The following is a 14023-nucleotide window of genomic DNA, read 5'->3' on the forward strand; positions in this document are numbered from 1 at the left end:
AAGGTAAGTAATTTGAATCGAGTTTTTAAATTTAATTTAAATTTTCGCCATAAAGACAATCGGTAAATTAATTGGTACCAAAAGGGAGGTTCAAGGGTGCTAATCCTTCCTTGACCGTCCCGAACCCGACACATTTCTGATAAAACGTAGATCGGGTAAGATGGTGTCCGATCCACCTAAATGGTTTTAAAGTGATCGGTGGCGACTCTAACCCATTTAATTCAAGTCGAAACCTAATTCTGAGGTCCAACTGAAAGACGGTTCCGACAACATCAATATCTCCATTATTTTTAATGGCATGTGACCAAAACGGAACCAAAACGTAATGTTAGGTATGATTTAAAAAAATATTAGTGACTAAAACAAAACTATGAATAGGTGGATGACAAAATGCGTAAGTTACCCAAAACATTAAATGGCGTTCGACTAACTTTGTGCCTGTCTTTAACATTCTATTTTGCAGTTTCCGAGGTTTCCTAATTAGCAAAGCAAAACCCATGTTTATGTCACAGATTTAATAAAGCAATAAAGAAATTTATAAAAAAGTGGGCTTCAATTGTGTTATGTTATTGACCGGTTGACTTAGAGAAATATTTCTGAAAAATACATAAAACTATTTAAAAATAAATAAATTCAAAATGTATACTCTTTGATAAAATCGCCCTCTCATGGGTACGATTCTATCAAAATCGTTATTTTTTAAGAATTAAAAAATTATTATAAAAATAATTAACTACATACGATATTAGAATAAAATTAGAATCAAGTATTGAATACTAATTAGTGTTATCTTAATATGATATCGTGACAATAATGGAGCATTGTAGATGTATGGTAGATCGTTTAAGAGCGGAACTTTTACAACATGCAATGATAGAAATAACGATAGATCTAAAAATATTTTTTGATTATGCACATGTAATAATAGAATTTTTTCATAGTATAAACAAAATTTCAGAATGAATATCATTAACAAAATTGATAATTAATTTAAAGAAGAAATTAATCTAATAACAATACAAACATATCATATAACACCCCCAACACATATCCGACCTAGATACGAATTTAAGGTGTCACGTTGACTTTTCAAAACTTTTACTCTTTGAAAATCCGTTTAAAATTTAAACTTTTATTTTAATCTTAGTGGCGAAACCCTCGTACAAAAGTAAATATAAATAAATATAAAATACAATGAAATAAATACTTCATATAATTTCATAAACTTGGAATAGTATGATTACAAAACTGATCAGAGCATTACGATTTAAACCTTTATGATACATGCCAACAAAATTTCATAATAATAAGAAACACCTACACTTCAAATTGTTCTGATATGATTTTTCAAGTGTATGTTGTCCTTTCCTAGTTTTACTCCTCGAATCTCTTGGAACCTACATGTGAAAACACTTACACGCTAAGTCGTTGACTTAGTGTGGCAATAATGAACATAATAAAATATTTAAAAATACTTGCTTAACATTTCAGAGAAAATATTGCATATAAAAACCAATACACCCTTCATGAAAATAATGTATATTGTTACACATTATTCAATTTATTTCAATTTGTTTTTTAGCCCAACTCATATCGCTGAGAACTCAAAGTATGTGAGTACATTGAGATTGTGCACTATAATTGCAGTCGAAACTGCCGCTTAGAATTTACACCGAAGTGCCACATAGACTTGTCCTGAAGGACCGCGTAGAATTTATCCCGAATGACCACATAGAATTGTTCCGAAGGACCGCGTAGAACCCTCGACTCTTGGCATGCCAACTATACCTCTAATTCTCATACATATACTTTGGGCTTTAACCATATAATTATTTTCATGACATTATTTCAAGTATCTTTTATCCACATAGAACACATTCGCATGGAGCAGTTTCACGTAGAACACATTCACATATAACAAGTTCACATACTAATAAAAATCAAAGCAGTACTTCATAAATACAATTTATATAAAACATCATCAAAATGTTGCATAAAATAAAAAAAATTGTTTTCGATCGAAAACTTTCGAGGTTGGCTTATCGCAAGCCTTCCTCATATCTAATATAAAATAAATATGTTGCACTCACCTTTACCTCATGTAAGTCCTAAACGAAATCCTTTTACTTTCGTTCAATCTCTTACTACGTCGATTTGTCTAGTACACTTTCGATCCAAATCTACACATCAACATGTCTAAGATCAATACTGAATTTCCATTAACGGATAACCAATTGGCACTTACAGAAATAGAATGAAAACTCCTAATTTAAATTTCAGACTGAATATTATCGGAACTCTTCCTATAGTACCAATACTTCTCTTCTATGGTATCGATACCCACTTAAGTATCGATAACATTTTGGTATTATGGAATTTCATCTTCAATTATAGTATCGATATCTCACTCTTGGTATCGATACCTCCACATCAGTATCAATACTACTTCAATCAATATCGATATTGTTCATCCGATTTTCATACTATTTCTTTCAATTTAACCTTATAATATCGGTATTGTTCTTCCAGTACCGATACCCTTACCCAGAATTCATCTATTTTAATTCGAATTTTACTCAAACTTCACATAAATCTCTTATCATTAACTCTATTCAATCCCTCAAACTCATTAACACATATCTCAATCAACTTATATTCATTAATCCCTTTTAACATCCAAATTTCTCCATAACATACTTAAAACTAAAAATCATACCCAACCTTCAAACATGTTTCCAATCCTTTCTAATACTTCTATTTCCTTATTCAACATTTGACAAGTCAAATGTGCCTTTAAAAATCTACATACTAATCAATCTTATTCAATCCCTTAAAAACCATTTTATTAATTCACTCTTAATTCCTCAATCCCTTAGCTTTTAATCATCTTTAAGATTCCTTAAGCTTCTATACCACCCAAGCACTAAGAACCAACTCAAACATGAAAGAATAACCAACTTAGATCACTTACCTTAACAAAGGGGAAGCTCACGGTAGAAAAGAAAAGAGAAGATGAAGACACTCTCTAGATTTTTCTTTTTCCTTTATCCTCTATTTCTCACATGCTTAAAAATCCTTTAAAATGAATTTTAAATTTAATTCCCACTAAAAAACCATAATGTCCTTCCACTCTTTAACCTTTGATAATAAGTCCTAGACAAAAATTTTCAAAATCAATCCTTAAATTTTTAATTTTCAAAATTAAACCACTAAATTTTAAATCTTTACACTTTAGTCACTGATCGATGTTTGGGGTATTACATATCCTACATATGCAATGCCCAAGCCTAAATAGTAAGGGATGTTAATCTAATAACAGTTAGAGATATTAATCTAAGAAGAAATTAAACTGTCCAAATCTAAATTTTCACATTTAAAGTGTCACAAATTTTGATTTATGGGTATTACATTCAACCTGCTGTGGTACCACGCCCACCCTTTCTGCACCAAAACTGTAAAACAACTCGATATAAAAATAGAAAGAACAGAGCATATTGCAAAACATAAAAAAACTCGAATACAGTTCGACAATGCCCGGCCGCGATTTCAGAACTCGTTTAAGGGGCGAAACCCTACAAAACTAAAGACAAATTATTCGGATAGTTTGTGTGCATGAGAATTATCACACAGATGCTATTTAGGCCTCTTTTAGACATTTGAGCAACAGCCTACGAGGGTCTTCGACAACGTCCTTGATGCGTCGCAAGAAGAAAACGTTTCTCTTCCATCAATCAGCCTATGGTCATAAGTGAGTGCAATGTACATCATCGGTCTCGGCTCTACATTACCTCCAACAACCATTGATCGGGACACGATTGAGTGCATACCCAAGATAGCCGGAAAAAAAAAACCTTTTAGTTATATGTAAGATTTTCATTCTGCTCGCAAGCAAAAGCTAGAAATGAGAAACTCGGAAGTGATCAAACACCTCAACCGATGCGGAAAAAGTCATGTGTAAGTGAATACAGTTTAGTTTGAAACCACAAACCTGAGGAGGGTTGATAATAGGGGTACTCAACAGACTACCATAAACACCACCGTTGGATATCGTAAACGAGCCTCCAGCCATTTCATCAATTGAGATGGTCCCCTCAGTTGCTTTCTTTGCAAGGCCGTTGATTGTTTTCTCTATTTCAGCAAAATTCATCTTGTCAGCATCACGGACTACCGAAACGACAAGCCCCTAGCATGGAAGATAAAGGAGCAAAGATCAAAACAAAATGAAAAAACGACTAGTATACTTTTAAGACATTTCATTTTCTCATTAGCCATGAAATAAATAAAGCATCTTAAGTACTTGGATATGGATATGTGTAGGACACAATCACACAGGTACATCCATTTTTTCTAAGTTTTTCCACATATTCAGGGTCCTAGAAGGTCTCTGTCGTTATATAGGTCCAATAGAAGTGTTGTAGACGAGTACTTCAAGAAGAATGAAGAGTCGCGACCTAAGAAAAACCTTGAATAAGTCTATAGTGTCCTTTATTTGGCAAAGGAAAGTTTTGGTTTCAATACAGTTTTACATGCGTAAACCCACAGCTTTATAATTTTTTTTAAAATATTAGCAAAGAGAATGTTGAGAGAACTACTAATGATCCAGGCTTCAGCAAGTTATTTTAAGGGCTAAATTGCAATTTGGTAAATGAAAAGAATGTTAAAGCAAGACAGTTGAGAAAAAGGATTACCTTTGGAGTACCAACACCAATGCTGATATCTATATAATCCCTATAAATAATATCATCCCTGTCGATTACAGCATTTACAATAGGCTGATGCTGAAGTGCACCAACGGCAGCCTGAAACAATAACAGAGAGGAAACGGTAAGGGAAAAAAGAGGAAGTAAAGTTATAGTGAAGGCAGGACATGAATGAGTATGTGAGCATTTAAAGAAAATAACATTTCATACTTTTACAAATCCAGACATAAATCCCAACTTCACACCGTGTTTCTCAACAAAAGCATCCTTGTAATCAGATCGGAGCTTTATCAAGTTGGTCCTGCAATATGCAGCAAGTCAATAAGAAAAGAAAACAAATCCATGGGGCCAGATTTATCATGAATACACCATAGCCTCTATAAAATGCTCTCATCAAATTCAAAGATAATTTGTATTGAAAAAGGGAATCAAATTGCATGCCTAACACCTGATACAGAGAGCTAAAATACTTGGGGGAAATGAACTCACATGTCAACTTCATTGAACGTTGTTAACATAGCAAAAGTATTTTGGGAATCTTTCAATCGTGTAGCAACCCATTTCCTAAGCCTTGTCATAGGAAACCTGTTACATGATGTCAGACATTCAGGATTCTTTTCTATGAGTCTAACATTTCATCGAAAGTATAATTTGGATGCAAATAGAAAATGAAAGACTTATAGGTTGTTTGTTTACTTCAAAATGATTAAGCGCTGAATGATTCAGAGACTCTGAATGAGTTGGCTCTGAATGATTTGGTTCTGAATGTGACATGCTGTTTAATAACTGGAATGATTCAAAATGTACTGTTTTGCTGAATCATTCAGCATTGTTTTGCTGAATCAGTCAGCACTGAATCATTCAGAGGTGCGAAACAAAAACGCTGAATGCTGAACGGTTCAGCATTCAGCGCTGAATGATTTCATTAAGAGGTAAACAAACAACCCCTTACTCTTCTTTCCTTTCCTTGGGTGGAAGTACAGGTTCGGTAGCAGTTCGTTTTGGAGGTGGTGTAGAAGGGGATTTAGGCTTCTCCACAGCAGGAGAAGCTTCAGCCTTAGCTTTTGGCTTCTCCTCCTTTACAGTTTCAGCTGGAAGAGATTGCTTGGAAGCAGGTTTTTCTGATTTCTTTTCAGCAGGTGCTACACCTTCAGCGGACTTCGAAATGATAGCAATCTTGGTACCTGGTTCCACAGTATCCCCTTCTTTTGCCACGTACTGGAAAAAAATTATAGTTCAGGACCCAGATCGCTCCCCTAGTTCCAGAAATGAGAAGGTAGGAATCTAGGAACGACCAACAAGCTAGACATATTCAACCCATAGATCCAAATTTGTCAATAAATTACCTCTTGTAGCACACCAGCTTGAGGACTGACCACATCAATTGTTACCTGATGAAAATAAACACTGATTAGGGGTATTAACCCACATCTTTTCAATAGAAGAACAGGTCAAGAATAGTACCTTATCAGTTTCTATTTGAGCAATTGGTTCATCAGCTGCTACCGAATCACCAGGTTCTGCTCCCAAAAATTCAATTCACATGTATCCACAATGAAGCACTTACAACAATGAAAACAAGTATCGTAGAGTGATCAATGGAAATTAAAGTAATCGAAAACATACTTTTCAAGAATGTTGCCAAAGTGCCATCACTAATTGATTCTCCCATAAAAGGGACAGCAGCAACAACCAGATCCCCTTCACAAATAAATTGTGGAGTCAAAATTTTCAATAATTTAGCATGATAATGAAATAAAAGGAACTTGCCATTATTTTCAAGCAAACACCTGTTCGTCAACATATGCAATTTAAGAAAGGCACTGAAAGTGCTGAAAAAAGGAGATGCAGGTTCAGTAGAGCAGAATTTCTACTCCAAACCATTATATAAATAAATTACAACAAAAAAAAAATTCATACTATCGCCTTCACATTTTTCCAGAGAAAAATTTATAAGAATTTCTGATCTAAAACTATTTCCTTATTTTTCAAATGTTGCCTCAAGTAGTGCACAGGAAACAAATTCTGAACCACAATGACACGCCCATGTATTAATAACGTTTTAAAAGAAAACAATAAGAGAAAAATGCTAATTTGGAAAAAGACATATCATTAAGGACATTAATCAATATCTTACCATCTCCGGAGGAGAAAGCCCTGCATGACTTTTGCAGGGTACTGTCTGACGATATGCTAGAAATGACATCTCTGCATATGAGAAAAGTTGTTAGCAGAAAGAAGTGCTGAGGAGAAGCAAACTGATTTAAAGAATTTCAATATACACACACAGAAACATATTTGAGCATGGACTTCGTTTTCTAATTGCCCTAACTATTCTAATTAGGTGATAAACAAGAATGAGAACTAATTTCCATGGAAATGGACCTTCTATTGAAGATATATATAGTAATTAGACATGAAACGTCACATTATTCCAGTAGTAACCATATATGGCCAGAGTTTCGAGTAAAGATAAATGCCAAAAGGTAGAGTTTCTACCATTTATGTACATTAGAAAGTTTAGAACAAACTAACCTGATCTTTGTTAAACCAACAGAACAACCTGTAATAACCATGAAATGATTCACTCAATATCAGGGGGGAAAAAATTGCCAACATGAAAACAAAACCGCCCAAAAGATTTTACCCGGGAGAATGAAATGAGAGAAGTCACGGACATGGTCAATTCCTCTAGGCTAAAGAAATAGAATCTATTCAAACATATGAAATTCATATCTCATGAGAATATTTACTAATGGATGATAAAAATCCAAAATGATCAAAAAACACAAAAGTTTCAATTTGATTACTGCTTTTACTCTACATTATCAGACATGGGGATGAAAGTCAGATACTAATATGTGTACAATAAGTTAGCTCAATTTTTAAAAGCTTTTTCATATACACCTGTTACCAAGTTTGAATATGTGTCGAGCATAGGAGTCCAAATATTTTTGAGAAAATGAAAACACCGGACCATGGATTTTACTGCTTAGTCTTTGCTTCCAGAAGTGAAAATAGCAACACATAACAATAATTAATAAATTAACACAAAATGCATGATTTTTACATTCAAAACTAAGTTTGAATTGCAATTCCATTTCCAATTTCACCACTTGTTCTTCAACATAAAAAATAAAATAAAATTGAAAAGCAAAGTGATCTTGCACTTCTTTACCATCTTTTTACTTTATATCAACGTTTTACTGAGAAAAAAAGGCCTAAACAAATCCAGCATCTCCTATCAGTTACATAATAAATAGAATCAAGATCAGTCAAAATTCAAAATCAACAAGTATGAACTACAAAATCCGATTCATTATCACTTGATTATTTACCTCTTTTCCAGCATTGGCAGATGCTCTAGATGCTGAAATACCCGGTCGAATTGCTTGCAATGACTTCCCTAATACCTGAAAGAATTAAAGACAAAGAAATTCAATAAAATCCAAGTGATTTAGTTGAATAGAGTACAAACTCTCTCTCTCGCTCTCTCTCTCTCTCTCTCTCTCTCTCTATATATATATATATAAGAGCTCTAACCGAAGCCGATGAGCTCCAATCGGAACTTTTCTCCTTAAAGCTCCCAACATCACGGCTGTTCAATCCCTTCTCTTTCCAATATCAAAAATCAAAAACAGAAATAGAAATCAATAATTTAAATTCAAAATCAAATGCGTGAATTTCTTTTTCAAAAAATCAAAATATTACCAGATTTCTGCTAATAATAGTTATTTAACTCAATTTATTTAAAAAATGAAATAAAAATAAACGAGACTCGAAGCGAATAGGGAAATGTGTTTGTATTATAATAATAAGTAGGGATTTGATTTTTGATTTTGATCTTACTAGAGAACCCGGGAAGATGCCTATTCACGTGGCGAACTCAGGTTAGTTTGTTACTTGGCATCGCTTTATTGGTTGATTGCATTGAAAGAGAATATTCTTTCTTACTCTTGATTAGGGATGGTTATTAGGGATATAAATCGATTTAATTGAGTTTAAGTATTATTGAGTTCGATTTGATTTAAAAAGTTTAAAATTTAATTTAATTTAAAAAATTTACGAATTTAAAATTATTAAATTCGACTTGAACTCTAAATTAAAAATTAAAACTTGACTATAAAGCTTGTAAACTTAAAATTTTCAAACTAGACTCAAAATAAAAAAATTGAAGCTCGATTTGAGCTTGAAAAAACTTGAACTCGAGACATTCTCAAACTTAGCTCAATTGAAACTCGAGCTCGATTCAAGATTAAACTTGAGTTCAAACCTGAACTTTAATTACATTAAAGTCTTATATTGTATTTTTAAAAATATAACATATAAATGTTAATATTAATAATAATTTATTTTTAAAAAAAAAAAATTTAATATATTATTTTTTGAATTGCTCGAGAGCTTTCCGAGTTGGATATTAAATAACTCATTTCGACTCGCTAAGAACTTGAGTTGAGTTCGACCTCGATTTAAATTTTAACCAAATTAAATTTAAGTAGCTCACAATTTATTTCATCTTATTTAAAACTCTAAAAGTCGAGATTTGATGAGTTTTGACTTGATTGTATAAAAAAATGGGAAGTTTTGAAAATTTGGATTAGGGTCATATTAGATTCGGATTAGAGATAATATTCTCCATTTAAAATAATAGAGTAATTATTTTTTAATATACTTAATATTCATTTCTTTATATTTGGCACGATGACAAAATTAATCATCAACGTTTGCGTGGTCACTTTATTCCTTTTTTTAGTATTTTAATTCTAATGTTTTAACTTTTGGTTAAAATATTTCATGTTAGAAGTTATTTGTTGAGTAACAGTCAACAAATGTTATTTATGGTTCTGCTGTGTGGCGCATAAAAACGGTTAAAAAACGGCGTGACCTGTTAAATAAGTAATCGATTAAAATTTAGACGGGTTATGTTATATCATTTAACCGGAAATATTATTAAGTATAATAATATATTAAGTAGCGCTTATTATAATGTAATAAGCGTTATATTGGCATATTTTCTAACTAAACATGTATATTTAAACCGGTAACATTACAAATTTACCTATTACATTATAATTATCGATTTTGTGTTTTTGAGATTGATACAATTTTAAATGTATCGACACTTTATGCGTGCACCTCGTGTGCTTTCATTTTGGGAAAAAAAAAATATCGATACATATTTAAAGAGTGTCGATACATAATGTAAACATATTTGCTAATTAACCAGTATATTTTACCGGTTACATTGTAAATTTACTGTTTCTATTTTTTCTTTGAGAAACTGATAACATGGTGGGTTTCCCAATGTTATTCTTTGTTACTGCAAAGTTTTTGATCTTTTTTACTGAGTTTTGTTTAAAATATCCAACTTTTTGTATTAAAAATGAAAATTCTAGAAAAAAACCACACAAACACACTTTTTTACTACTGGTTTTGTTATTTCGAGACCGATTTGTCACATTTTACCTGTTATATTGTTATGGATCGATACATTTTTATAAAACATCGACATTTTATTAGCGCTATAATTTTTTTTTCTTTAAATTTTAAAAGTGTCGATACTTATAATAAAGTATCGACACTTTCAACATATCTGGTAGCTCTTTACCGGTTTTGTCATTTCGAGACCGGTTTTGTCATATTTTTACCTGTTATATTGTTATGGATCGATACATTTTTATAAAGTATCGACACTTATTAGCGCTATAACTTCTTCTCTTTTAAATTCTAAAAGTGTCGATACTTATAATAAAATATCGACACTATCACATATCCGGTAGCTTTACCTGTTTTGTCATTTATAAACCGATTTGTCATTTTTTTACCTGTTATATTGTGATGGATCGATACATTTTTATAAAGTATTGAAACTTTCAATATATCCGTAGCGCTTTACCTGTTTTGTCATTTATAGACCGGTTTTGTCATTTTTTACCTGTTATATTGTTATGGATCGATACATTTTTAAAGTATCGACACTTTCAATATCCGGTAGCGTTTTACATGTTTGTCATTTATAGACCGGTTTTGTCTTTTTTTACCTGTTATATTGTTATGGATCGATACATTTTATAAAGTATCGACACTTTCAATATATTCGGTAGCGCTTTACCTGTTTTGTCATTTATAGACTGGTTTTGTCGTTTTTTTACCGTATATTGTTATGGATCAATATTTTTATAAAGTATCGACACAAACCGACAAACTAAGTTGTCGGTTGCCAAATTTTTTAATATTTCTTCATGATTTCCACCTATTACATTATATTACTCGATATTTCTAGTAGCGCTAAACCGAATTTATCAAATATCTTTAATATATCTGGTAAACCGTATATTAGTCGTATTAATTCGTCTTTCCTGAGACAATCTCGTTATTTACGTGATATTTTATATGTGTTTAATTGATAATGTATTGATGATCACGTAAGGGTGTTATGATCGTTTGTTATAAAGTTATATAGAATTAGAGAGATTGAAGATTTTGAGAAACTCTAAAAATTTTATGACATGATTAACAAAAGAATAACAATGAAGATATAACCTCTAAATTTAATAAAATATATAAATTTAAATAATTATATATTATATAATATAACTATTTTATTAAATTATAATTTAATTTTAAATAACCAAAATAAAAAAAATTAAAGAAACTGATTATGAAAAAAAAACGTAAAATTAAGAATAAATACGCAGATAGCATATTACGGAAATATTCTCATGACAAGTAATAATTATCTATCACTCTTTCTCCAAATTTTACCGATCTAGCACCATTTCTAACAAGGCACAAATTGTCATATACGCCTTTGTAGGGTTTCGTCCGAGCTGGCGCCACATCATGAAAGGCGTGGATGGTCATCCGCGCCTTATCCGAGCTGACGTCACGTAAAGACAGGTGCGGATCGCCATCTGCACCTTCCATTAATATCCCAACTGTTTACACCTCCCACATTTATGGGAAATTTGGGTAACCCCTCCCCCACTTTATTCAATCACAAACCAAACACAAACATCTAAACCCTCTGAAATTCTCTCAAAGCTCAAATTTTATTAAGATAAATATTTTACTGTATTATAATAAATTAATAATTTAATATTTTATTAAATTTTATATTAAATTTATTATTTTTGTAGTTATAAAATGGAAGGTGGTTTGCTATGTTTATATGAACATCATATCTCGATGCATTTTGTTGAGTTAATCAATCGACGAAATGGCCAAGAGGGGGTGAATTGGCAATTGAAATTTTTGTGGAAGCTTTTGCAGAAAATTGAAAGTAATTGCACAGCGATTAGAATGGTTCGACTTTCTCAATCAAAGTCTACGTCCACTACCTTAGCTATCCACACTAAGGATTTTCCAAGAAATTCACTAATTTGTTCTTTATTTTAAAGCCAAAGAGATAACCTTACAACTCCCTCAAGAATATATCCAATTCTTGAGAACACTCTTTCTCAAAGAGAAGATTACAAATTTGCAAACTTACAAGGAAATCCTCACAAGGTAAATTGTTGCACAATTCTAGAACAAAGAAAAGAACACTAAAAAATGAATACAATTGAGTACAAGTGTGTTCTTGAAAGCAAAATGATATGAATGAAAAATAGGCTTGAAATGCTCAAACTTGAGGTTTGATACTTTCTCTTTGATTCTCTCTTGATAGTTGATTGTTGTTTCTTGTTATTGATCAATGGCTTCTAATCTGTTTAAATACACCTTCAAATGATTCTGAATGGGGATGATTAGTGAAGTCAATAGAGCCGATTAAGTGTGAAAACAATTAATTAAAGCAGTTGGGAGCGTCAGTGCATCGATGCATACCCTAGGTGCACTAAGAGTGCATCGGTGCACTAAGAGTGCATCGATGCATAAAATGCATTCGATGTTTTGAAAAAGCCTGAGTGCATCGATGCATGGTCTTGTGCATCGATGCATCAAATGCACTGAGTGCATCGATGCATAAAATGCATTCTATGTTTGAAAAATTAATTGGTGTATCGATGCATGGATTGGTGCATCGGTGTATCACTCTGAAAATTGATTTTAGGCTTGGTTTTGGTTCAAATATTTTGTGAAAATTGTTTCAAAAATATATTAAGTATAAAACACAATTTTACACATTTAGTAAGGTTTGAATTTGAACTTGAAAGACTTTGAGTAATAATTTGATATTCAATTAATTAAATTGAATATACTTAGAAAATATTTTGTAAAATCTTAAAATTTATTTAAACTTAATTTGTTATCGAAACATCATTTTGTGAAAATTGTTTCAAAAATATATTAAGTATAAAACACAATTTTACACATTTAGTAAGGTTTGAATTTGAACTTGAAAGACTTTGAGTAATAATTTGATATTCAATTAATTAAATTGAATATACTTAGAAAATATTTTGTAAAATCTTAAAATTTATTTAAACTTAATTTGTTATATCGAAACATCAAAATGTTTTTAACAATTTGCTAATACAGTAACAATATTAAATTATATTTTAATTTAATTATTGTTAATATTTTATTTATTTAATTTGTTTAGTATTAGTTTATATTTTAATTTTTATAATATTTATTAAATTAGGAGAGAGACCATATATTAGATCTCTTCATTCGTAATTTTAAGTTAGAGATACCAACCAGTGTATGGATGTATTTAGTCGATGCTGGATTCGGTTACGTAGCAAATTATGAAGGGCTTCTATGCATTTGGATGCAATTACGTAGCAAAATATGAAGGGCTTCCATCTTTCGTGTGGAGAGTGTACAATTATGTTGGAGGATGTTTTCATGCATTTAGGGCTTCCGGTAGATGGAGATGTGATTTATGGGGTGGCGTATGGTGACTGACATTCATTGTGCGAGGAGTATCTTAGAGGTGTCTCGCCTAATTTCAATGGTGGTCGAATTCCATTAAATTTGTTGGTTGCAATTTTCAAGCATTTGAGTGGTGACACCTCAGAGGAGCAGGTTAAAATGTATGCACGAGCTTGCATACTACAACTCATAGGAGAGCTCCTGATGCCGGACAAATCGCGCAACTAAGTTCATTGTATGTGGTTGCGTCACTTAACCGATTTTTATCATGCTGGCATACTGAGTTTGGGCTCCTCAGTTTTGACATTTTTGTATAGGGAAAGGTGTCGAGCTACTGATTATAGAAAAAATGATATTGGAGAATGTCTTCTTTTCTCCAATCTTGGGCGTGGTATCGCATACCCTTTTATGTCCGGTGGTAAAAAAAATTGTTGGTCTTCCCGCTATTATTGAGGTAATTACAATACTGATTTCGTATTTAATAATTTTATTTAGTATATTAT

The 14023-nt window shown here is 31.8% G+C and overlaps 1 protein-coding gene and 2 long non-coding RNA genes across 4 annotated transcripts; all 3 read right to left on the reverse strand.

Annotated features, from left to right (window-relative positions):
* Positions 1 to 3880: 3880 nt before the first annotated feature.
* Positions 3881 to 6112, reverse strand: LOC120170370 (dihydrolipoyllysine-residue succinyltransferase component of 2-oxoglutarate dehydrogenase complex 1, mitochondrial-like; the record flags this gene model as incomplete). Its single annotated transcript, XM_039178322.1, has 6 exons — positions 3881 to 4183; positions 4689 to 4799; positions 4911 to 5001; positions 5190 to 5285; positions 5653 to 5918; positions 6047 to 6112. Coding segments are annotated over 6 exons (918 nt in total), but the record flags the coding sequence as incomplete, so codon positions are not given.
* Positions 6113 to 6164: 52 nt separating this feature from the next.
* Positions 6165 to 7072, reverse strand: LOC120170276. The gene is made up of 3 exons (XR_005520756.1): positions 6838 to 7072; positions 6327 to 6401; positions 6165 to 6220 (listed from the first exon to the last, which is right to left on the reverse strand). It is a non-coding gene; the product is annotated as an uncharacterized LOC120170276 (long non-coding RNA).
* Positions 7073 to 7171: 99 nt separating this feature from the next.
* On the reverse strand, positions 7172 to 8378 carry LOC120170275. 2 transcript variants are annotated; one of them, XR_005520755.1, is made up of 4 exons: positions 8244 to 8378; positions 8039 to 8113; positions 7348 to 7411; positions 7172 to 7263 (listed from the first exon to the last, which is right to left on the reverse strand). It is a non-coding gene; the product is annotated as an uncharacterized LOC120170275 (long non-coding RNA). The 2 variants fall into 2 exon arrangements; XR_005520754.1 differs by lacking the exon at positions 7172 to 7263 and having other exon boundaries at positions 7308 to 7411.
* Positions 8379 to 14023: the final 5645 nt, after the last annotated feature.

The sequence above is a fragment of the Hibiscus syriacus genome, unplaced genomic scaffold, assembly GCF_006381635.1.
Source record: "Hibiscus syriacus cultivar Baekdansim isolate YM2019G1 unplaced genomic scaffold, ASM638163v2 tig00111779_pilon, whole genome shotgun sequence".
Classification (NCBI taxonomy): domain Eukaryota; kingdom Viridiplantae; phylum Streptophyta; class Magnoliopsida; order Malvales; family Malvaceae; genus Hibiscus; species Hibiscus syriacus.